The following is a 25,940-nucleotide window of genomic DNA, read 5'->3' on the forward strand; positions in this document are numbered from 1 at the left end:
AAATGTACAAACTTTATATAAAAAAAAAATTGATAAAAAAGAATTATTGTACAAGATGTAATTTAAATATTATTCCTATAAATGGCTTTAATCAATTCATTCAGGTGGGAAACCATTGTCATACCAGTACTTAAAACTGGTAGAGACAAGGTATGCTCCTCTGACTACCGCCCTTTCTCCTTGACAAGCATTTTGTACAAAGTGATGGAGAGAATGGTGAACTGCAGGCATGCTATTTAGAGAAACATGACCTTATAGCTCCAGAACAGTGTAGTTTCTGCCAAGAACGATCTTCCATTCACCATCTGGTATCACTGTAAACAACAGTTTTCTGCTCCGCCATCTTCTTTGACATCAGGAGGGTGTACGACACGACCTAAACCAACTTAACCACTAAACAACCTAAAAGGAGCTTTAATTTACTAAAACATTGTTTAACTTCTAAACAACCTTAAAGGATAAGGAGTCAGAGGTAACATGCTTGTCTTTATTAGGGGCTTCTTAAATGACCGAACTTTCTGTGTTTGTTTAGGAGATTCTGTGTCCAGTAGCGTCACCTTGGAGAGTGGAGTGCCTCAAGTAAGTATTAAAAGCCACCTTGTTTACTATAACCATCAATAGTATTAGTAAATATGTGCAGCCACCTGTTACATGTTCTTTATTTGTTGATGATTTCGCTATATATATATCACAACCTGCTCAACAGCTGCAGCCGAGAGATTACTACAAAATACTACATCTCACCTTCCTGCTTGATCCAAGCTCACATTCACATTCTCTTTGAGAAAACAAAATGTATAATCTTTTCTCGCCTTCAAGACCCTTTTATTCCACAAGTCTTTCTCAATAAAGCCAATTGCTATCTCCCCTGACGTTAAATTTTATGTTTGCTTTTTGATAGTCATCTTACATAGGTAAAACATTTAAACAGTTAAAAGCGAGATGTTTAAAAAATTCTAGATATGCTACAAGTCCTTTGCAACACAAATGGGGAGCCGATTGATCATGTATGTTGTGTTTTTAGTTCGATCCCATCTGGATTATGGTTGTATCACCTACTCTTTAGCGCATCATACCGTGCCTAAGATACTGGATGCTTTACACCACTCTTTTCTTTGTCTTACTACAGGTGCCTTTAGATCAGGCCCTGTTGCATACTTGACTGTGGTGAGCCATCACTTTGGATAGACAAAACCACCTGCTAGCTCTGCCCATCATAAAGGACAAACTAATCACCTGGTTTTTATAGCCCAACTGCTTTAAAAACAAACCCTCATTTACAACAGTATCAAGATTATCCACATTGCACAGCACCAACGTTTATTATACCTTTTAAATTTTAACACATCTTCCATTTTCCCAACTTATCTCTATTCATATCCTCCGTAAAGACTTGCCTCATAAATTTTAATTTTGACCTCACCATAATTAATAAAAGAATCAACAACTCCTATCGTCTTTCAGCAAATGTTTTATCAATTTCTCTCAGACAAAGACAGACACAATAGTATACAGAGATGGGTTGAAAGAGGATGATACCGTCCATGTGCATTTGTTGTTAATGGGAGAACCTATATGTTTGGTCTACCTAGTATTACAAGTGGTTACACTGCAGAACTGGATACCATCACATCCTTATTTATAGCGACTTGTGTAGTACACTCCAAGCTTTAAAGATTTGTATTCTAGACATCCTACCATTACAGAAATTTATAATGTAATCGCCGAGTTGAACCATCACAACATACGAGTAAGTTTCTACTGGATCCCTAGTCATGTGGGAATCCCAGGTAATGAATGTGCAGATTCCACTGCTAAACATGTATAGTCAACCATCTTTCACCACTCACGTTACTATTGCTGATTTTATTAATTCCGTTAAACACACTCTTCAAGGAAAGTGGGAAGGTGGCTGGACTACTACAATAGATAATAAACTCTCAACACATTATGGACTCCTAATGAATCAGACCAATGCACTCGTTTGTATTCGCTGCCAACTAACAATACACCATATCCTTATGGACTGTGTGTTATACGGCATTGCTTTGGAAATTTAAATTAGGGTCTAACATTCGAGATACTCTAGGTAACAATATGAGGATGATATTGAATATCTTGTTGTTTCTTAAAGCCATACATCTGTATTAGATTATTTAATAATTGTTGTAATATGGTTTTTTGTATTTATTTGCATTCTGTTTGTATTTTATCTTTTATTTTGTTTATACATCCATTAGACTTCGCATATGTTATTATAAAATTAATTTCTTTATTGTAGAAACATTTCTTCTGGACAGGAACAAGCTTTGTTATGCGCTCCAAAAAACCAAAAACAAAAAAAAAATCAGTTCACCATCAATATACAAATTACTCTCAAAAAAAGCAACTCTGACTAATTCTTTTAGTACCTAAAATATCTTACATGGTTCTCAGCCATTATCATAAAAATTTTAACCTGCAAAATTAAAAATAAAATAGAATTTGAGGCCATGTAATTAAAAAAAAAAAAAACTTTGATCTGAACATTATTTCCAGGTCAGAAAAAAATACACTAACAAAAAATTGTTATTTTTATTTCAATCTTTTTTTTAATTTTCCACAAAATATGTAAAAACTTTTGCAAAAAAAATTATGCCAAAATAAATATAATTGTGGAAAAAATGAACCTTGAAAAATCATACTACAAAGAGCAAGATTAAAAGATTCTACGCAATTTAGAGGAAAAATAATGAAATATAACAGTTAAAGTTGTTACAATGTGAACAATAAAAGAAATTTTTGCTATGAAAGACAAAAAAAATATGAAATTTACAATAGAATACACAACCTGAAATTTTTTACAATACTTGAAAATCATACAATATTTCACATTATGAGATACAAAAGAATTACTAAAATAATTACCAAATCAACAAATACATTTCTGTTGTGAAACAATCTTCTACTTTAACGGCAACCAAGATGACTTTTCAAAAGATATCTTCTTTTAAAGCAGTATATTTGTTTCAGAGATTTTAAAAATAAAAAGATGTTATACTACAAACAGAAAAACTGAATGTTTTAGAGAAACTGTATAGAGATCAAACATACAACCAGAAGCAACTTCCAACTGAATACATCAAATCAATCATATCATTGAACCATGTCAATTTGACAAAAGTTCAGTCACTGGATTACTAACACTAATTCATAAAATTTTTCATGGGAAAAGAACTAGGTTTTACACGAAAGGTAAACATCACTCTTCTTCTTTAGCGTTTCATATGAACATGTTATATTCATTCAATATCAAATTATTATTTCTGGAGAAGCTGTTGAGAGTTCCCATTAACTATTGTCATTTTTCATTCATTACATTGTAGTCAAAATAAGGACAGTATATTTTTTTAAACATACGTTCATTTTTACGATTTTCTACTTGGAAGTGCAAAGCAATAATGATGCAATCCTATTTGAAAAGTAACTCTACACCAATATTAACATAATTATATCTTGAGGGACTGTATTCTGTGTGCTATGAGAAATGTTTTCCTTAATGAAGGTAATTCTGTATTGTGTACTATGATGAATATAAATATTATAATTCTGAGATTGAGATTAGTGATCCTATTGATGATATTATATTTCATGTTATGTAGTTGTCTGCTTCTGCATGCCAGTCAGGCTGGTGACCTTGAGACAAGAATGTGTGTCTGATTCTATATTATTCATTGCGTATTTGTCGCCTTTGAAAGATTGAGACAGTATGCACTCAGAATGGTGTTAAGTTTACAACAACAAATATTTGTCATTGAATACATCTTCTACGAGCATGGTGAGCACACTAAGACAGTGAAAGACCAGTTGATTTTCAGGTACACCAGATCCTAATCTACATAGTGTAAGAATGCTAATCAAAAAATCAGGGTGACAGAATTGGTAAAAGTCTATGCGTAAAGTGGTAACAGTCAATACTCAATGGAAGAAAACAAGACATAGCTGCTATGCATCGTAGTCCTAATAAGTCCATGTGAAAGTTGGCCAACAGAATAACAATAATGATACAACTGCAGAAATGGTAATTCATAGAGTTCAGTATCATCCCACAAAGTGAAGGTGGTTTAAAGGTTATTGGCCAGATTGTGGAAAAAGAATTCAAACTGTGAATCAATTGAACAGTTTCTAGCAGACAATTAACATAATATTTTGGACTATGTTTTCAATAGTTACAGGGCATGGATCCATTTATCAGGGAATGTGCACAAACATTCAAGTATATGCATATCCCAACCCGGAAGACATCCGCCTTGTGACGCTTCTGGTTGCCACCCCCCTCACCGTTCTTGGCCCTGATGGCCTTTAATGGAAGTCATCTTTCGTCCTCTTAAGTATATGGACACCAATAACTCATATGCTGTACATGAATCCTCTACATAAAAAAATACTGATGTGCAGATTCTAATATCAAGGAGAAGAAAGTAGGCCAATATTTTTCACGAAAATAATAGATTCAGCTTATTTCTGTGAAATTATTCACCAGTTCATGGGAGAGCTAACCAACTATGAAATTAATAATGCTTGGATTCAACAAGATGGCCCACTTTTCAGAGATCAAATCTCATTTCTAAGGGCTTGTGACCACACCATTCTCCAGACTTAATATTTTTGCTCCCAGATTTTTACTTCTGCAATTATGTAAAATGTAATGTTTTTTTGTGGAAACTCCCACAGCCTCCAGGAACTTCAAACTGTTATTCATGATTTCACCAAGAACAATCCACATAAAAAACTTGTGAGAGTCTTTGAAAACAAGAAGAAACACGTGCAGATATGTCAAGATGTTCATGGGACCATTCCAACAACTACACAAGGCAAATCGATGTCACACAAGTTGTAATAGTACATGACAGGTGTATATAGATACATTTCAAAAACAATGTAGTATTAACAATAAATATATAATGTAAAACTTAACTGTAGGGGTAATCTGACATACAAAAGTATAATACAATTTTATGGAAAGTCACAATGGAATTGATTCGTCCCTATTATTTAATAAATTTCAATACGCCTTAATTACTTATACTTAACTTCAATACAAATATGATTATTAGTCAATTTGGGAGTTGCAATTCTCTCATTGTCTAATAACAACCCACAAAAGGATGAATCTTAGCGCATGCAACTAAACATTAGCTGGCAAATGTGTTATGGAAGTGTAATTTTGTAAATTTAAGCGACAATATGGGTTAACTTTTACTTAGAATATATTATAAAATTTAAGTATTAAAATTACTTTGCATAGACTTTTTCTTATTGTCTTGTTTTTTTTTTTTTTATAATGACTAAATAGCAAAACCACACTCACTGTATTGAACTGCAGAAAATAAAATCATGAAATTCTGAACAGAAGCTACAATAAAAATATCATAAAATATATTTATTTTTTACATATTATATAGTGAACAACAAATAAAAATAACAGCAGGTGGTTAAAAAGGTATATAACAATAAAAAATAACATTAACCAAAATAACTTAAAAAAAAAATCTATATACAGAGTGATTGAAATTACACAGAAATCTCTCAGGAGATGATTCTATTGCCAAAAATTAGAAAAAACTTCCATAAAAACATAGGTCAGAAAATAGTTCATTAGCAAGTTTTGGCTTGTGAAAATTTAGCCCTGCTTTCTACTTCCTCAGTGAAATTAACTGCACTAAAATTCTTTGGGTACAAATCATGGGGTAAATTTGACTTTCTTAGGATTTTGGATCTTAGAAATTGAATAAAAATGGTCTCACCTCTATCTCTCTTAGGTTTAAAGAAAAACATGATAAAACACAAAAATATTTTGTCAAAAAATATACTTTTATAGGTTTGGAATAAAATAACTTTGTTAACTTACCAATAAACAAATAAAAATTTCTAGTTAAATTTGTAGAGAATTTAATTCTTAAAAGTTTAACTTTAATTAGAAACAAAACACACAAACTGGATTGGAGAAGTGGTACTATTTTAAACAGAACAATTTTTATAAATGTTAGAACAACATAATGTAAATGAAAACAAAAAGAAAACTTATCAATAACAGAAAAAGATTAATAAAAAATAGATTTAAAAAAATAAAAACAAACAATGATCAGCCATTCCACTCAAGTTCATTCAAAGACAGCTCAAGTAGTGTTTCACAAATACATAATCAAAATGAATAATTTACTTCATGAAGAGTGAGCCAGAAAATAAAGTTAAAGAATCTCTCACAATGACCTAACATTGCTGATCACATGACTAGAAGTCCATTAATGATAACGAATGATATTGCTCATAAGGTGAAATTTCTGAGCCTTTTATCAATGGATAACTTGTCTTGTATTTTATAATTAATGTTTTTATAGCTAAAATTTATCTTCAATCATCATGATCTATATATTATTATCTACCCATCAGAATAAAAGATTTATTTATTTATTTATTCACCGGAATAAACTCGAAATTACACTATTACAAACCTGGCAACAAAGCTCTCAATTGTCCCCATGAGAAATACAAAATACTTTCAATTTTAATCATTTGAAACTTAGTGAATCTAACTTTATCTAGTGTAGTCTAACTTCATTTTAAAGAAAAGCAATGGCCTAAAAATAAAAAATTCATACACTTTTAAGGAAGTCTGTAACAGTTATTAATATTAACTCTTAACCAATATGCTTATGTACATGATTATTATTTATTGTAGTTTTTTGACAATGGTATTCTACTTTTATGATTTAGTCATTAAAAACGATTATACATTGAAAGTGGAAAAAAATTAAATGTGAGGAAGTGATAGTAAACCTGATTTATATCTGAAGTAATAGATAACTAACTACATATTTTATTTATATTTTTTTTAGTTTGAGGCAGTTTTTTAAATTGTCTACCTACACGATTTTTTTATCTAGTACAATGCATTAAGTAATTTCAGATGTAATTGCAAATAAATAGCAGCTACGGGCAATGAACAACACAGATTAATAGCACTTATCAATCTTATTCTGCTTTCAAGTATTTCTTGCATGCAATTAAATACTGAAGACAACAAAAAATCGATCAACAATTTTGAAACAAAAAATATAGCTTGGATAAAAAAAGTCTCATGCTAGAATGATACATAAGACAAAATACAAATCTATTACATCAAGACTACCAAGCATTCCATCATAAGCATTTTCCAGTTTTTATAAGAATATGTGTGATAACTTTCTTTTTACAGTAATATTAATTTTATCATTTTGTGTATATTATAATTATAATGGGCACCTATGCATTCAAAGTAGTTCATTGAATTACTCCACCATAAGAGTTGACATTAGCCAGCCATCTAACTAACGCAAATAAAAGAATCCACTAAAATAAATAACTCAGAAAAAAAGACCACATCCTAATACACTCAAACATTAAGTAATATAGTAACATACAATAATGATGACTAAATTGACAAAGCCATTTCAATTCTAATACATTTTAATCACATTCTAAATACATATCTGCCTAATAATATCAACCGATGGTGGTTAGCAGCATCCACTGCAGATGTTGGCCACAATATTGACTTGGCTATGAATTTTTAAAACATTAAATGAGTAAATTAAAATTAATTTGTTTAAAAGGTTAATAGTTTTAACCTAAATAGTGACACATATACCAAGCTGTAAAATTAGTGACTGTGGAGATAGCAGGTATGACCTTATCTGCAATGCTTAATTCAATTAAGCCTACTTTTTTATTAATACTTGTGTTTACCCCTCAATCATTTCTACACAATAATACAAAGTGTTTCATTTTTGAACACTCACACAGCAGTTTTGTTAGGCTTGATAAAGCCTTAACAAATCACCATTTTGTAGTTATGTTAACTTCCTTTGGTGTGCTTCTGTTTTTTATTTACTTTCTTCCACAGTTCAATTTAGCTATTTTAGATGTATAGGGTATAAGATTTTTACATGATTGTAAAAAAAGTATTACAATTACAGCTATGTGGTTTGTGGTAAAAGAAAGAAAAAATTATCAAGTTTTTTTTTATACTGATTTGTTGCAGGTAGAGGGCAACATGGTCAATTTTTTATAAAATGGCATCAATCCAGGAGAAAGTACAATGTGTGTTGTGATATCATGAGTTGAAATCACAAATTACTGCATAGCAAAATTTTAGAAGGGAATACGGACGACCAGCACCTGATAACAAGAGTATTGTTGGGTGGTATGCAAAGTTTAAGGTCAATGGAAGTGTAGTCTACCTTCCACAAACAGGGCAATCATCTGTTAGTGACGGGAAGACCGAGGATGTGCAGCAAACATTTCTACATAGCCCTTCCAAATCTATCTGTCGTGCATCTTTTAAACTAGAGATTCCCCAGTCAACAGTGCACAAACTTTTACAAAAGAAACTAGGGTTGCCTGCATATAAACTTCAGATATAGCAATATCTACAGCCAAATGATGGCCCTGTGTGGTTTGATGAACAACAGAATCATTGGTCCCTTCTTTTTCATTGAGCAATCAATAACAGCTAATATTTACCTGGATATACTGCAACACTTTGCTACACTCAACTAAATGACTTGCAACCTAGGATGGTTTTCCAGCAAGATGGAGCACCACTACATTCGGGATTACTATTTTGAGATTTTCTAAATGAATCATTTCATGGCAGATGGATTGGGCGCAACGGTCCCCACGATCACCAGACATAACTCCCTAACACTTTTTTCTCTGGGTTATGTTAATGACAGAGTCTATTCAACACCTGTACCTGATCTGAACACATTGAGATGCGAATAACTGAAGCTGTTGCTAGTGTTACCAAAGAAATGTTGACCAACACATGGTGTGAAACTGATTATTGGTTGGACATTCTATAAATAAAAAAAGGTGCACATTTTGACATTTATTGATATGGTAAAAAAAACTTGATATTTTTTCTTTCTTTTGCCACAAACCACACAGCTGTAACTGTAATAGTTTTTTTGTAATAAATTTTTGTAATTATGAAAAGACTTTATAGACATCCTGACCCATAGGGGAAGACAACCTCCATGTTAACAGTTTCGGTCGCCACACCTAGCACTTATGAGCTTTACCAGAAGTCATATTCAGTACCTCAGCAATATGACATCTTCAGTCAAGCCTCAGCCAGGATGCCACTGATGCGAATGCCACAAGCAAAATTCCCATCGCTGTCCTACTAACATAAACTCCAAACCAAACACATCTAGCAAAGTCTCAAACAAGATTGAATGACTTTCTAAAAACAAAGAAATGACCTCTACCTACTCAAAAGGTAAAAATGAGTTTGACACACAACGAATCGTAAAACATAGCAAAAAAACACTAAAAAACATAACAATAAAAATAAATAATATAACATAACAGTAACATAAAACATATCTAACAAAAAACAAGCAAATCTATAATCAAACAGAAAAAAAACAGTAATAGTTTAACAAACCACAAAACAAGATAACAATAAAACCATACATAAACACAAACAAGGAAAGTTCAAGCAGAACATCACACCCCTTCAACGATTCTTTCTTTTGCAAAGTATGTAACAAAACTTTCTACGATCAACCATTTCACCTGGAATTAACATAGAGATCAAGTGTCAACGTGATAATATCAAGCCGATAAATGGACCCCATGCACATATACTAGCACATACAATATAACACAATAAGCATAGTCAGACTTTATGGACACCCTGTACTGTTGCATATTTTGTGTACAAATTTTACGTTTTAGTGAAATGTGACAATAGGTAAATAATTACTTATTCAACAGTAACCAGAAACACTAGGTTTATGTTGAACATCCAATTACATAATAAATAATTCATAAAACGTTTTTCCTCTGAAAAATAATGGTCTGTTTTTATTTTATATTCAATAAAATAAAAAACAATTTTTATAGGTTATAGTGAATCATATACACATATACATCAAACACATTTTTCTATTAAAGAAAATTAAGAAATTTTATTAAATATAATTTGGGTCACATTAAAATTTATGGTTTTACATTTAATGATATGGCACAGACAAAGCCCAGCAGTTAAATAAATGATTTCCCTATTTATGAGATTAATATTCAATAATATACATAATTATGAGACGTATATTCAATATTAAAATTATAAAAAACTAGTTTTTTTTTCACTTTCCAGTACTTCATTATTTATTATTATGCCAGCAATATTATAACACCCATATACTGAACTGCCTCAGAGAATGAATTACAATTTACCATTTAAATGTATCCAAACAGGACTTAAACTAACCCTAACCGTAGCTTCTATATTCCTTGCCGTAGAGATAATAAATATTATTTATGCATATGATATACATAAATGCTAAAATAAAAAAATATTTACAACAAAAAAAAAACAACTTCAAAATTTTAAATATGAAATCAAACCAAAAAGATGACAGATTACAACAAAAATCTACGAATATGATCGACGTTCTGAACTGTCATTTTATTACAACTTACTCAACTTTCCCATCGAGTCCGAGATGAATTCTCATCTCCATTATAGCTACAATGTAATTTAGACTTACTTTTTAATAATCTAAACACAGTTAACAATGGATATTTACCAACAATTTAGAAAAATAAGTTATCCAACTACTTAAGAACTAAAATACTGTATAACAAAAACTGAATGACCTCATTCGGAACCCCTCCTACTCATTCATAATAAACAGAAATGAAAGAAGGTTATGCCTTATTTGGATCTCATACCTAATCAGATGTAGAGTTTTGCCATTTTTCTTCTTTTCTGACATTAAATTACCAACTGCCTTTCAAAATTACTATATGATAGTTCATAAACATCAACTATAAAATCTTCAGTTTTCTTTTTTAATTAATCAAATAATATACATATAGACTATTTATGTAACAAAAAATTATTGACTACATTTTATTTTTTAATACAATAAATATTTATATTATTATTCAATTAAAATCCTTTTTCTTTGTTTACGCTAGACATAAATCAATTAAAAATATCTGAACAAAAATGGAAGCCTAATTTAATTTCGTATCTTACTCTTCTAGATAAATGTATTAAAACCCCCCCATCACGAAATAGTATTGTCACAAAATAAAAGTATATAAAAAGTATGTTTTAGACTTCTCTTTAAAAAGACGCAAACGTACAATTCATTTTAATAAATAAACATACTTCAAAGAATTTTCCCTGGTAAATTCTCATCCGCATATGTAAACGAATATATTACCTCAAGTAAAATAAAAACATAGTGTACAAATTTACCACTGAAGCGCTAGTTAAATTTACTTCTTAGTACTAATATCAACTAACATAACAGATGTGTCGTTCAGCAAGGTAGTGATTCCTTTGCAGTAGCTGTAGGCTGGCTAGGGGTTGTTGTGTGTAGTGCGGATTGGTGAATTTTGTATTTCTTCCTTTTTTTTAAAAAACAAAATTCTGCATCTTAGTGGTAAATTTTTCAGTTGAATTCGTAGATATACTGTAAAAAATTTGTTTTATTCATTATACAATTTCTAACCCGGTCTCGTGAGTTGCGGCAGAGAAATTTTTTCAGTAGTTTCCAATTAATAAATTTAACTCGCAATACAAAATGTTCAATTTAAAAACCGTTTCGAAGTGTATAGCTCCCGCAATTGATTTTAGTACAGCATTTAAAATTTGCACTCCTGCTGTTCAGGTAGTAGATGCCAAACGAAATTATTCCCATGAAATACCTGAAAAACTTAAGCATATTCCGACTGCAGAAAATCCGCGGTTTTTTGATATGGTAGAATATTTTTTCCATCGAGCATGTCAAATAGCGGAAGATAAACTTGTTGAAGACATGAAAGCAAAACTACCGTTGGAAGAAAAGAAGAAAAAGGTTAAAGGTATTTTAATGGGCATGCAACCATGTGATCATATAATCGAAATTGCTTTTCCGGTAAAACGTGATAGCGGCGATTATGAAATGATTACGGGATATCGAGCTCAACATAGCACACATAGAACACCTTGCAAAGGCGGTAAGTAATCTTTTAGTTTACATATATTTGCAATTACTAAGTTTTAATTAAAAATCAATGTGAGTGTATTTTTGCGTCGGATCCTTGTCGTTTTGAAACGCTAGTAATAATATAATGAATAATTATTGAGGTTTGTGGATGAACTGAGTATCATCTTTTTGCTAAATTATCAATTTTTTACTGTAACTAGTGTATAAAAGTAAATTATTAAGATAATTTTATGAAGTTATTAGATTTTATTACATTGCTTTATGTGTAAGAAAAGGTCACTACATACATATTTGCTTTTTTTTTTTTTTTTAGCAATATTGTCATGTATGAGTATTGAATTTTTTATTGTATTTTGTTTTTTTATAAATAACCCAGTGGTCTTTTTTTTGTTTCACAAAAACTTCATTTAGATGTGCCAAGGTATTTACGCCTTCCACACTAAAAATTTGGTTATGTTCTTAATTATTTCTTAAAGAAAAAACACTTGCTTATTCCTTTACAAAGATTAATACGTAAATTGGAAAGTTAGGCCTATATGATTTTTTATTTCTTCTATTTTGATTATTTGTTTCGGTTTCGTTGTTATAGGTTTTATTTTTTATAGTTCGTTTTACAGTATTTATTTATTTTTTTCTTTTAATGTCAAGCTTTTTGCTAAATGGAATAAAAACAGGTCATCGTTTAGGGTGGAGCCGATATTTTTGTTATATAGGTTGTTTTAGTTACCTACATACCAAAATTGCTTGCCTTTTATTCTTTTACAAAAAAAAAATATTTTAAACGTATATCTAATATAGTAGTATTAACAATTTATATTTAAATTCAAAATATAAAACATTTCTTTGTAAGTTAAATGCTTGAATGTTAAACAATTTTTATGAAATTTTTACTTTTATCTTTTATCCATTTTCTTAATAACGTTTTATGCATTTTCACGCCATCAAATGAATCGTTTTTTACGAGTACTGTTTTTATGTAATTTAGTACCATGGGTAGCCCTAACGGTTTTGCTGTCGTAGGCAACCCCAAAAATGCCGCCCCAAGCTTAAAAAAAACTTAAAATTAAAAAAAAACAATTATAAAAGAACCACGTTAACCAGAAAAATTACGTAATTGAGTTAAGACAGTAAGGCTATACAGATTTACGAAAAATTGTTTTACTGAAAAACAACATTTACATTTTTAACGAGCTAACAACAAACTTACGAACTAAAACTAGTACTTACTATTTTCAGTGATAATTTAAATACACTTTTTAAACAATAAACAAAACTACAATAATATTAATAGTAAGTAATATTATTTTCTAGATTCAAGTAATCGAAATATATTTTTGTGGGTGTGTTTATTTTTTTTTGAACTGTAATTCAGGCGGTTTAGTCTCTCCTAAATTTTGCCGTCGTAGGCAGTTGCCTACCGCCTCTTGCCGGCCTTGTTAACATTATACTTTGGCTTATTAGAAATGGTATTATGCTTACATTACCATTTTGAATAGATTACCGAACCATTTTATAAAATTGTCGTACAATTTATTTAAAACACAAAATATTTTCTTTTACAGATATAATATTCTGTCGATGAATCTTTATATAATACTTGATTTTTCTGATTCCCGTTCAACGTGTACATAAATATGGGCCCATGTAATTTTCTAAAACAACTGAATTATGATTTATTTTTTATCGTTAATATAGAATTTAATCATATCAATTTTTTATGTTATAATTTACTGTAGTAATTCCTGATATGATTTTATAATGTATTAATATGTTCCGATCGGAATAAGAGATTTACTTTATTTGTTCATTTTTAATTTACTTGAAAGTTTCATTAATAAAATATACAAATTTTTCTACGGTATGTATTTGTTTTCTAATCCATTCCATTTTAATAATCCATAATAACTTGTTTTCGTCAAAGATATAAACTGTTAATAATTTTTAAGTTAATATGTAAATAAAAATTTACGAACATAAATTTTGTTGTTGTGAGCAGCTGTTTGTAGACCTGGTGTCGGATAATTTTTTTTTTGCGAAGGGCCCTCGCTGTTTACCTAGCTTTGTGGCGCGAAATCATCACGTGTACTGCCGAGTGGCATGTCCCGTACATCGCACCATTCTCTCCTATTATTCTTGCCTCCATGTTTGCTCTTTGCTCTCGTATACCTCCCCAGTCTGTACTCAATCTATCAGCTCCAAACTCTTCTTATACCTGCACTTCTACATCTGTTCCCTGAAAAAGCTTCTTTTTTAAGCCTTCCCTCTTTGAATAGTCCAATCCACTTTCTTTTCCTCTTTTATATTCCAGCTAAGATCATTCTAATTTATCTTTTAGCAACACGAAATATATAATCACATCTCATCTATCTCATCTCATTCTCTATATCAATGTAAGTACTTGTTTGTTATCGCACCGCCACTTTTTTGATGCTACTTCTTCGGATTTCATGAGAGAATTGATATTAACGTTTATTTAAGGTACAAAACTAGTTTTTAATGAAAAATAAAAATTACAAATCAGCTTAGATTATGTTGACTCTGTGTACTGACGAATCGTACGTATATCAACATAACCAAACGTAACCTACGCTCGTTAACCTCGTCTAATTAACGTTAAGTAGCGTATAATATACATATTTAACGTTAATTAGACGAGGTTAGTGAGTGTAGGTTATGTTGATATTCGTACGATTCATCATTACAGGGAGTCAACGTATTCTAAACAAACAACCTACGCTCGCTTCTCTCGCAAACTGACGTATTTTTTGTTTAATACATTGTAATAAATAATACGTTTCGTAAGTATTTTAACAAAAAAAATTTGCGTAAAAAAGTGGAAAAAGTCCACAAAAAAATAACAAACTACCCAATATAACATTATTTAATTTTTAAACATTAAATTAAAAAAAAAAACTGTATTTTAATTTTTTATAAATAGTAATTTCGTAATGAAATAAATATTACTTGAATAAACGGTCAGTAGTTGTAAAAACGTTCGTCTGAAACGGGGTAAGAAAATAGAAAAGTTTAGATATTAGACGGCAAATAGGAACATGGTCGCAAAATCGATTGAAGTTTTAATAGCGTAAGTTAACTAAAATATGATCGGGAATAAAATAAGACTATCCTCCATTTTTTTACCCTTGTACACTTGAACAGAGTCATTAGTCTTCAAACTTCGCACACATAACGCAACAAGGCCCTCAAACCTCGATCATAGAAACTGGCTCTGCTGATGTTATACTACAATATATAAAATTAACCGATTACGTTGTTGTCTGTATGACGTAATCTTTATATTTCACCTAAAACATAGTGTGCAATTCTACTACCACATCACCCGTTCAAGGTCAAACAGCTGGAAAAGGAACTGTAGTCGGTTTTTTAGACAAACAAAGGAACAGAAATCACAGTTATTAGCGCCTATTCTAGTTTATTTAAAGACATGAACGTATTGCTTTATCGTTCAATTACTTTTTGTTACCTTACGTAATTTAATTTCACACGTTAACTTCCAATAATTATAAATTTAATTTTGTTTTAATTAATTAATTAATTTTGTTTTAATTTAATTTTTTGTTTGTTCTATTAATTTTTAAATCTCCGTCTTGAAAATACGTTAAACTTATCGTTTTTATTTGTTAGATTTTATTATTTTTAATTTTATTTACCTCTTTAACTTTTGTAAATTCAGTTTTAACCTTCTTCATCTGGTATTTACTCTGTTTACATCTGGTTTACTCCGGTATGTCTTATTTGTTATACATTTCGACTAAAATAACTTGAATAAACATCCGCGATAGTTTGTTAAAGCACTTCTGTTTCCTGTGAGGAAAAATACGAGTATGTTTCGTAAGAACTAGTTGAAAAAAAAGCTGTATCCGCCATAAAATTTCACGTTTTTTGTTTATGTAAATTATGAAATAATTTACACTTATAGGCCACATACTAAGGCATCCTGGAATAGTCGCTTTAATATTGGAAGGACAGGTAAAAGGAAAAAATTGTGTAGGCAGGCCACGTTTGGAATATGTAAAACAAATTGTTAGGGATGTAGGAGGTAGAGGGTATACTGAAATGAAACGACTAGCACTAGATAGGGAATCTTGGAGAGCTGCATCAAACCAGTCAAATGACTGAAGAAAAAAAAAAGAAAAGTAAATTATGAGTACAATCGCAATAGAATTATAAACTAGCTGATATAAGATGCCAGCCTCCTGTAAAATTGCTACGATGTTCTAAAGAATAACAAGGTAATATGCCGGGCATAATAAAAAAACGTGAGGAATGATGTTATTTATCATTAATGCCTTTGCTTATCCGATTAATAAATATACTGTCGTTTCATATTAGATGCCAAGACCTCCTAAATATAAGAGCTATTTAGTTCTAAGTTTGTCAACTTTAGCGTGTTCACCGGTAGGATCGGCTGTAAAATGAACATCATTTACTTTCAGAAAAATCAACACTCGACTAGTATCTCTTTTAACTCGGATGCTGTATTTCATAATTATAAGAATGGATGGGGACAGTGTTTAAAACAACAAAATGAATGTGTCCCTTACTTGAAAAGCAACGCACTACATCACTGTTTCTACTGTACTTAAATCCGTTAGTTGAAAAATATTCACATTTTTACGAATTATCTTAACATTTTTGATCGCCTTAATCTACCGTAAAATATTTTTAGTTTTACATTCTTAGCTGATATAACACAGAGAGAAAATATTGGTATCATAAATAAATTATCTTTTTGGTATTTGTCGACTTTTTAAACTTCCTAAGGTCAGTTACATAGCGCGTTCGGAAAGTCTTTGTGCAGTATGCTTTAGAATTATTTGGTGCACTCTGTTCATTCGGCATTAGGTTGGTTGCCGTGTGGGTTTCTTGGGCGTTACTCAGTATTCAACCAAGACGTCAGTTGTTGAGTTGTGATTGAACGTGCCTCGTTTCGTTTTATTAATCGAAATCAGTAGTTGCGAGAAACGTAACTGTTCTTTCGGTAGTGGAACGCATTTTTCTCGTTGAACACAAATTCGTGAAAACGATTAGTGTACTGATTTAGTGAAGCGTAAGTTTTCTGAAAACTTTTCCAAATACTCCTGTTCGGCACCGCAATGCAGTTAGAAATCTAATCTAAACATTTTGGGCAACAGGTTCTATTGAAGTCCATCTAAACTAAACGAACAGAAGCTACTTGATATTTCGGATGCTATGGCTGAAAGTCCATCAAAGACAACGCGTAAGTTAGCCCAGCAGCAAGATATCGGACTTGCTGGCCCACATAAAGCTGTAAGAAAAGAACTGAAACTTTTCGTCTTCAAAGTAATGTGTGTTCAAGAACTGAAACCTACAATCATGCCAAAAGACTAAATTATCAATGGTTTAAGCATATTATTGACCAAACTTCCTAGTTCTTTCTATGGGGAGCAGCGAAACAAGCAGTGTATCGGAACAGACCGCTCACGATGACGAACTAAAAACCTAAATAACGGCAGACATTCCAGTACATCAACTGGTTAGTGTTTGAAAACAAATTAAACGTGTGCAGTGTTGTATTGATGTTGGAGGAGGCCATTTTCAACACCTTTTATAAACTATTCCGGTTATTCTAATATCCGTTTTTATAAAATAAAAATACAAAGAAATAATTAAAGTTTCGTCATTACGCTTCAATAATTTCAGTGTACAGCAAGTTTCCGAACGTACTGTACTAAAAACCAAATTACAAAATTGATCTATAAATGTGTTGGTCTTTTTTTCGCCTAATAACACAGCAACGGTTTAACTTTATAACGAAATTCTTTGTAGTAATTTGTATGGTACAGAATTTTATTTTAAAGGGACAATACTTTGGAAATGTTTAGGAGATTTATATCTCGTTGTTAAGATTTACAAATATCTTATTTCTGGATGTTTTTTTACCTTATAAAAAAAATTAAAAATACCATTTGGAATATTATTTAGCGAATAAATAAACCCTGCACCCATAAAATCTTTATTTTTTCATAAAATCTTTATTTTTAACTTTAAAATAAATTTTTTAAAGTAGTGTTATCAGTATTCAGCTCTTCAGATGGTTAAAATTATTTTTTTTTTAAGGGGGGATACGTTCTCAGACACCACAGTCAACAGACACCGACCTGACACCCACAAGATACCAAACATCAGACTAAAATCTCACCACATACTCCACGACATCCAAACATTACTCAGAATACATACCTCACGCCGCCCACTTCACACATCACATCAAAGTCAGTCACATCCAATCACATAAACAAACACCTCACAGACAATCGATCACTACAGCATACTTACCGCACGGTTCACCATCGGAGGCGGGAGCGAAGTGCCCATGGCGTCATCGCACCCAGGCGACCCCCACTTGTATGGGGAACTCCCTAGACTTTAAACCGGAGTACCTAAACAGATTATTAGGCTTATGTTTATTTTTTTAAATTTCGTTTGGTTTAAAAAGCCATTCTATTTTATTACATTACTTTACTTTATTTAAAAAAAATAATAAGTAAACAAATAGATAAGTAATTTCTTAAGGGTAACCCCACTTATCAGTGGTATTAGAGTAAAATTTTTAACCGCATGCAAATTCTGAGAAAGTATAAAACAATATAATTACGGTATAATGATATTTTTAGGATCTCGATAAAGTTTACAATTTAACCCTTCCACCATATTGGAACAACTATATGAGACATACATAACAGTGTTAACGGCAACAAAACTTCAATGAAACTGCAACAATTTCGTTATAATGTTTATGAAATCGATAAATAACACCAACTGACATAACTCTTGAAATTAAATTGAATTTTTCGCTCAAATATATAAGCTTATGTTAACTTGTTTTTTTAGGTCCTGAATTGTTCTATAGGCACCTGATAAGACTTTTTTAATTTATTTAAATTTAATTTTTTCATTATTTACTGAAGGTAGAGCTGTTTTTTTGGTAAAATTGAAATGGGATATATTATTGAAAACAGTTTAGAGTGCAGTGGGTTTTTAGAGTATTCGTTCACTTCTTTTTTCTTGAGGGAGAGGATTTTTGGCGAGCAGTTCACTGTAGATTAAAACGCATTAATTTTATCACCTCAATTCTTTTTTAAACATTCATTTATACCCCGCGTTACAGCTTAATATAACAATCTGAATTATCTTCAAACAAGTTTAAATATGTTAAAAATTAAAAAAAACACGACTGCCAAAAAAACTAAAAAAAAAGTAGGATGTCCGGCCATGTAGATCATTACACGACATTTGTAATGTAAAAGTGCGGAGCCCTTAAATTTCGGACCGTTGCTATTAGATCCGTGAAGGCTTTATGCCAATATGACTTTGTTAAAATATTTAACTTGTTTAAAATGTCCATGTACTATAAACTTTCCGTTGCCAAGATCTTGGAAATGACATTGTACATTTCGTTTGACGTATTGTTTTTGTTGAGTTATTTGTAAGTAGTATTATTTTTTTCTAATTTTAAAATTTTTTTAACATATATAACTTAGGACACTCATTAACGTAAAGATTCCAACACGGAGTCATACATCAAAATCGGTTCAGCCGTTGAGCTGCTGCGATGGATCAAACATTTCTCTCGATACTTGTATCGGGAAGGTTCTAGATTTGAACTGCTGTAAATTTTACAGTTTTTTGTAAACGCTAAAAAAACAACGCCCTACGATCAACTTGCACCAATAGTGTTGAATTTTCTTTCATAGTTTAACGTAAGAAGTAATTAAAATAAATTGGAGGTGAATAATTCATTCGATGTACTGATTGGAGTGATAGAATGTAGTGATTAGATTTACTCACAAGTGGAATAGATTCTAAAATTTTCTCCCAAGGCTTATTTAATTATATGGCCGATAGGCGTTATTACATTTTCCAGAAGTTTTCAATTATCTGTTATTATATCGCTTATAGTTTTCCTGGTTTTTACGCTCGTTATTTTTAAATAGATAAATTATTATTTATTTAGTTTAAATTTATTGTCAATAATTAAATAATTTTTTAGTGATTTATTTATTTATTATTAATTTTATTTATAAAGATAAATATGATGTTTACGTTGCTTTAAATAATCAGTATACTTATCTGATAAAAGAGGAATTAATCCAGCATTTATTTACTCTTTTTTTTTCTTTACTTTTTAGTAGCATTAAGTCAGTAAATAATTTTTTTTATTTATTTGTGTCATCGATTTAATAACGTAGTTTAATATAGTTTCAATTTTTATTTTTTAGATTACAAAATCTTTACCAGATCCATGGTTATCTGCCTCTTTTTTCAGCCGGTTTTTATCCTGTATATTTCTAATTTTCACAAAATAGTGCCTAAACCTTCTTCCCGAATGTGTCTTAAAACTTATTTTCGGAATTAACCGTCCCATCTAATTATCAACATTTTTCTTTAAAAGCAAATGGAACATGGTGCATGCAGCTTATGATGTTCGATAGATTATACACTTAATGTAAACAGTATAAAACAAAATAGTTAGTGTTTTTAGTTTATAGCATACAATTAAGAGTAGACGGGAATTTCAATTAGAAACCCATACCGCGTTTGTCGGCTTAGAAAAAACGCTTTTGGTCACGTGAATAGAGGTTTGTTTTCAAAAATATTGTAAATTAAAGGCTTACCTATTCATTTGATTAAGGTCATTTAGAACTTGTATAATGTAACAGCAATAAGGATAACCAAAGGACCCAAACCATTAAACTTTAATTTAGGGGTACCACAAGGATGTTCTTTATCGCTCATACTATTTAATTTTTGTTTAGACCATTTAATTCTTATATAGAAAATATTAATGCCTTTTGGTGTGACATTAATACTTTTTTTAATCGTTTATTATTTGCTGACGATATGGTTATCCTTACTGAAACTGAAGACGAATTACGAATGAGTTTGTTTAGATTTACTAAGACTGCTGTGGATTTTAACTGTAACGTCTCTTCCAGTATAACGAAAATAATGGCATTCAACGGTAAAGAAACGGTTAGGATAATATTAAATGAGGTAATCCTTGAACAGGTTCCATCCTTTACTTACCTGGGCTGTTTAATTTTCGATCAAGATAATGATACAGATAACAAGTTGAATAAATTTCGAGCAACGTGTGGAACTATTCGGAAGAATCTCAGAAATAAGGTTAGCATCAAAAGCCAGTTAAAAGTTTATAAAATAATGGCAGTGCCAATTTTACTTTATGGAACTGAAACCTGGTTGATGATACCTCGAGATTACAGTAGGATCCAAGAAACAGAGACGGGGTTTTTTTTAGAGGATTGCATGGTTTAAGTCGTTTGCAGGGATAGAATAAGAAATGAAGATATTTGGAAAGATTTGAATATTTTCCACGTTAATGAAAGGATTGATTTATATAGTAGTAAATGGACAGAGCACTTGGATCGTATGGAAAAATATCGAATCCCGAAACGCGCTTTAATTTATGCTCCTTGCAGAAGTGATAGAGGTAGACCGAGGAAAATATGGAGTTAGAACAGGTCAGTGACCTAACCCGTGCAGGAAATGAGAAATGATTAATGTAAAAAGTTAAAAGTAAAAAAGTAAGAAAATTCAAAAAATCGATATTTTTAATCTTTTATCGCCTCCACCGCTCTCCAATATCGCCCCTAAACTATTTTTTGGAGCCACTTGGACTATTACTATTCTTAGAAATTCATAAAAAAGAATTCCGTTAAAAAGCGTGCATTAAATAAAAAGACAGCTTTTATCGATCTTTGGGAATGGAAAGAATTTCGGGGCTACTTTTTTTTAAGATGGTAAAATAATCATGTACGCATGAGCTTCACACTAACTTTAGTGTGAAGCGGGGTTATTTTTGCAAAATTTTGAGAAAATTGACCCTAAAAGACACCCCACTCTCTGGATATATTGACCCCAAATCTTTACTTGCCAATTGCCCCATACATACGAGTCTTTGTGCCAAATTTTATCAAAATCGGTTTCTCCACTGAAAATTTATTAAGCTTCAAACACGTCAACACACTTACATACGAACATTATCCCCCCTCGTTTTTGTTTGTTAGGGTCCCTGGGTTATGAAACGTCCAGAAATGCAAAAAAACCCGTACCCCATTTTGTGACTGATTACCCTACTGTCCTTCTTGAAGCAAAGTTCTAGAGCTGTAGAATTTGTTTTTTATGGATAATATGAAAAAACTGAACAAAATGAAATAGTCATTTTATTCTTTTCCCTTCCCTAACTTTAGAATCTACGATTACTTATCTCCCTCTATTTTTTCAAGTTTGGTAACTCTTAACAATAACAAAATTGATGATGTATAAATAAAAAGTAAATTCTATGACTGAGAAAACTATTTATCATAAATCCACCTTATTTTAGAATGTCGATTCGTAATAGTGTGTAACGTTAAGTAAAACAGAAAAGATTCTAAATCTCCAATACCCCCCCCCCCTGTATTTACTCGCGTAAAAAATGAAATGGATGATATTCAAATTTCTGTTTTTCAATATGTTGTGACTTTCAAACAAAAAAATTCCTTATATGTAGAAAAAGGATAAGTTTAGGCCCTTTTCCCCCCGAACGATTTATATCACACCAAATTTACACCAATTTAAAATTGTACTGCTATCACCTATGGACACACACACTAGCCGTAACTTTTATATGTACACAAAGGGTGATTAAAATTACACAATAATACTTCAGGAGCTGATTTGGGACATTAATGTAAATGAAAAAGTCCCTATGGACAATATCGAAAATTCTTTGCTTCCGAGTTACGATTAATGACATTTCGCTGTGATTTCTATCCCACTGATAAAATCAATCTACACTGTAATTCCTGAACTTAAATTAAGGAAAAGATTTAAAGGTTTTATGTGTTTTTTACTTAACAATTTGAATAAATCGGGTCCTAAAACAGTATTTTTAGCAGTTACTAAGAACTTGTTGCAAAACCGAAAAACTTGGAGTCAAAAAACGTTTAAGATTTGCCATATATTAAAATAAACTTCGATAAACAAAAATAAATTGTCGATGAAAAAAAATTTCTAACAAACCTTACAGAAATTTAATGATTGTAAATGAATTCAGTGAAAGACTATATAATTTTCAGAAAATCAACTTTAATTGAAAACAAATTTATAAAATTGTTATAATATTAATTACTATAATAACACTAAAGTATGAAAATTATGACGTCATTTAATAAATATGTATTTTTCCCTATTTAGTGAAACAATTATTTGTATCGGACAGTGGCAGCAAACTATACAGCCAATGAAGCAAGATTAAACACGATTCATCTTTTTAGGTTATAAAAAAAAGCAAAATTTATTTTAATACAGCTTACAAAATTGTGACATTTTTTTAACTTCCCGAAGCTTTCCCAATGCTTACTAACATGCTAGGGACCTGAAATACTCATTTAAATACAATTACTTAGAGAAAAATCCTAAACCGTTAACGTTTATGGATAAAGTAACATCGTTCCGGAATGACGATCTCCGTAGAGGAATGGTAGCGTCTCTGCTTTTCATCCCGAAGTCCGGTTTGAATCACGGGCATGGCGTTTTACATAAGCTAAAAAATATCAATTTTATATGACCATACACAAGCTTTGAAGTTTATATGGTGAATTAATCGGCCAAAAAAATTACCGATCATCCAATGATGTTCCGATTTTGAAGTCCGTATGTAAATATGATGGTGTAGAACAAGTCTACAAAACAAGGTAAAATTGCAGTTTCTGAGGGGTAACGATGTAAAAAGCTTTACTCTCTATTTGATTAGGGTTTTGAAGACTTAAAGATAAACAGGGGAAATTATTCTGCGGCTGTCTTCAGCAAAGAAACATCCGAATGTGCTGTATAAGCATAAATTTTAATCTATGCTTAAACGTTTGAATATTTTTTACTTCTTATACTCAAGCGGTTATATGAAAAGCAGTTGTTATTTATGTAAAAATTCTAACCCCCGCCGTGTCTAGTAGTTAAACCTGTCATCGCAAAATCAGCTATTTTCAAAGATTCGAATCCTCGTAAAGGCAATTGCTTTTATATGGTTTTGAATGCTAGGCTGTGGATACTGGTGTTCTTTGGTGGTTGGGTTTCAATTAACCACAGTTTCAGGAGTGGTCGATTTGAGTCTGTTCCAGACTACCTGTTACGTTTACAGTTATATTGCAGCTACGCCAGGCCTGGCAAGCCGGTAGCAGTAATTGCATTTGCCTATACACACTTAGACCCGGCGGTAACTGGAAGATATATACGTAGTGGAATTTCTCCTAACCTGTTTCTACTTTTGAAAAATTCTTATAAAATAGTACTATAAAAATGTTAAAAATGAATTCATAAAAAAAATTATTTAAAAATAACAAATCCTTTTTCTATAAAAAGTAAGTTAAAAAAAATTCTCCTTATTCTAATACGCATAGAATTATTTTTACTAACGTTTTTAGCTGCTATTCCTGAGTTATCATACAGGAAGTAATTATTTTAAAATTATTATTAAAATTAATTTCTAAACTTATTGTAATAACAATGATAATATTCTCTCCTGTAATTAGTTAAAAATAATTTTTAACTTTTGGAATTGTCATGTAATTGCTCATTATAAATAATTATCTTTTCCTTGTGATGATTTTACTAATAACACAATATAAAAAGCTAGGCCGACCTGTTTTGTTTCGTTTTGAAGGTCACATAAAAGTAGTAATTTTATATTGAATGCCTAGTAATCGTATTTTTATTTTTTTTGTCTATGTGAATTAGAATCAGGTGCACTGAAAGTTTAGATGAGATTGATTCTATTTGTCTCCACTATCCATTGTTTTTTGATTAGACGGGCAGTAATTCCATTTTTATTAAATCACTTTAAATCTATTTTACAGTCTTATTTTTATTAAATTGAAATTAATCAGCGTATTTAAATTTTAAATTAAAGAAAATTTTGTAATTTAGTTTAATTAATTTAAATATATTATTTTAAATATATATAATGTAACTTATTTCTTAACCAGATATTTAATTTGGAAGATTTTGTTTTTCTCAATAAATTTGATTTATAATTTGATGTTGTTTATGAAAAAATCAGATGTGGACACTACATGACTTCCTTCTACGCTTATTAAACTACGTATACACATTTTTGAAAATGAAAAATACATATTTTATTTCACTAATAACTTCCGTTTTTTTTCCTCTTTTTATTGAATTATTCATTGCAAATTTTTTTTTTACAATTCGAAAACAATTATTAATAAATCAATATATTTAAATTAAAAAAAAAAAAATTAAAAAAAAAGGAAATAAAGTTGAGTTCGAACCGGTTTGCTTACACCATGTAAGATCCTAATATTTCATTGATTAAAACTTTATTTGGCTATAACTCTGGAACCAATAAAAATAAGTACCACTTATAATACATCTTTGAAGAGCTCTCAATGAGAGCTTATTGCTACAGTTAAGTAAAAGTCCAAAATCCAAATGTTTTGAATTTTGGGCTTTATTGGATCCTTTGTTTCAGTGGATTGCAATCAAAAGGGGAGGTGCATAACTAGATGTTATAACAGTCTTAAATCCAAAATTTTACCATCCTACGGTTAATCGTTTTTGAGTTATGCAATATATTTTGATATATATGTAGCATGTATCTATATGAATGTATATATGTGAATGTATATATGAATGTATCTATATGCATGTATCTTTATATATATATACATACTTATGTTATATATATTTTGACTAGTTTCGGCGGTGACGTTTGTACGTACGTATGTATGTATGTACATACATATCTCGCATAACTCAAAAACGATTAACCTCAGGATGTTTAAATTTTGGATTGAGAACTGTTGTAACATTTAGTTGTGCACCTCCTTTTTTGTTTGCGAT

The 25,940-nt window shown here is 30.7% G+C and overlaps 2 protein-coding genes across 6 annotated transcripts in view; one reads left to right on the forward strand and one right to left on the reverse strand.

Annotated features, from left to right (window-relative positions):
* Positions 1-10,831, reverse strand: part of stck (LIM zinc finger domain containing stck) — a 79,985-nt gene extending 69,154 nt beyond the window's left edge. Inside the window, exon 1 of one of the 5 annotated variants that reach the window (XM_075357783.1) lies at positions 10,765-10,831. The gene's annotated coding sequence lies outside the window, so the exon portion shown is untranslated. Of the gene's footprint in view, positions 1-10,512; positions 10,532-10,580 lie in introns of those variants that run through there. The other 4 variants (XM_075357768.1, XM_075357762.1, XM_075357775.1 and 1 more) reach the window with 4 other exon arrangements.
* A 537-nt stretch (positions 10,832-11,368) lies between these two features.
* The window catches only part of LOC142320122 (glutamate dehydrogenase, mitochondrial-like), a 281,974-nt gene continuing 267,402 nt past the window's right edge, over positions 11,369-25,940 (forward strand). The window contains exon 1 of the mRNA XM_075357803.1: positions 11,369-12,042. Coding sequence (XP_075213918.1) covers positions 11,628-12,042 — 415 coding nt within the window. The 5' untranslated portion in view covers positions 11,369-11,627. The remainder of the gene's footprint in view (positions 12,043-25,940) is intronic.

This window comes from Lycorma delicatula, chromosome 1, assembly GCF_047948215.1.
Source record: "Lycorma delicatula isolate Av1 chromosome 1, ASM4794821v1, whole genome shotgun sequence".
Lineage (NCBI taxonomy): Eukaryota > Metazoa > Arthropoda > Insecta > Hemiptera > Fulgoridae > Lycorma > Lycorma delicatula.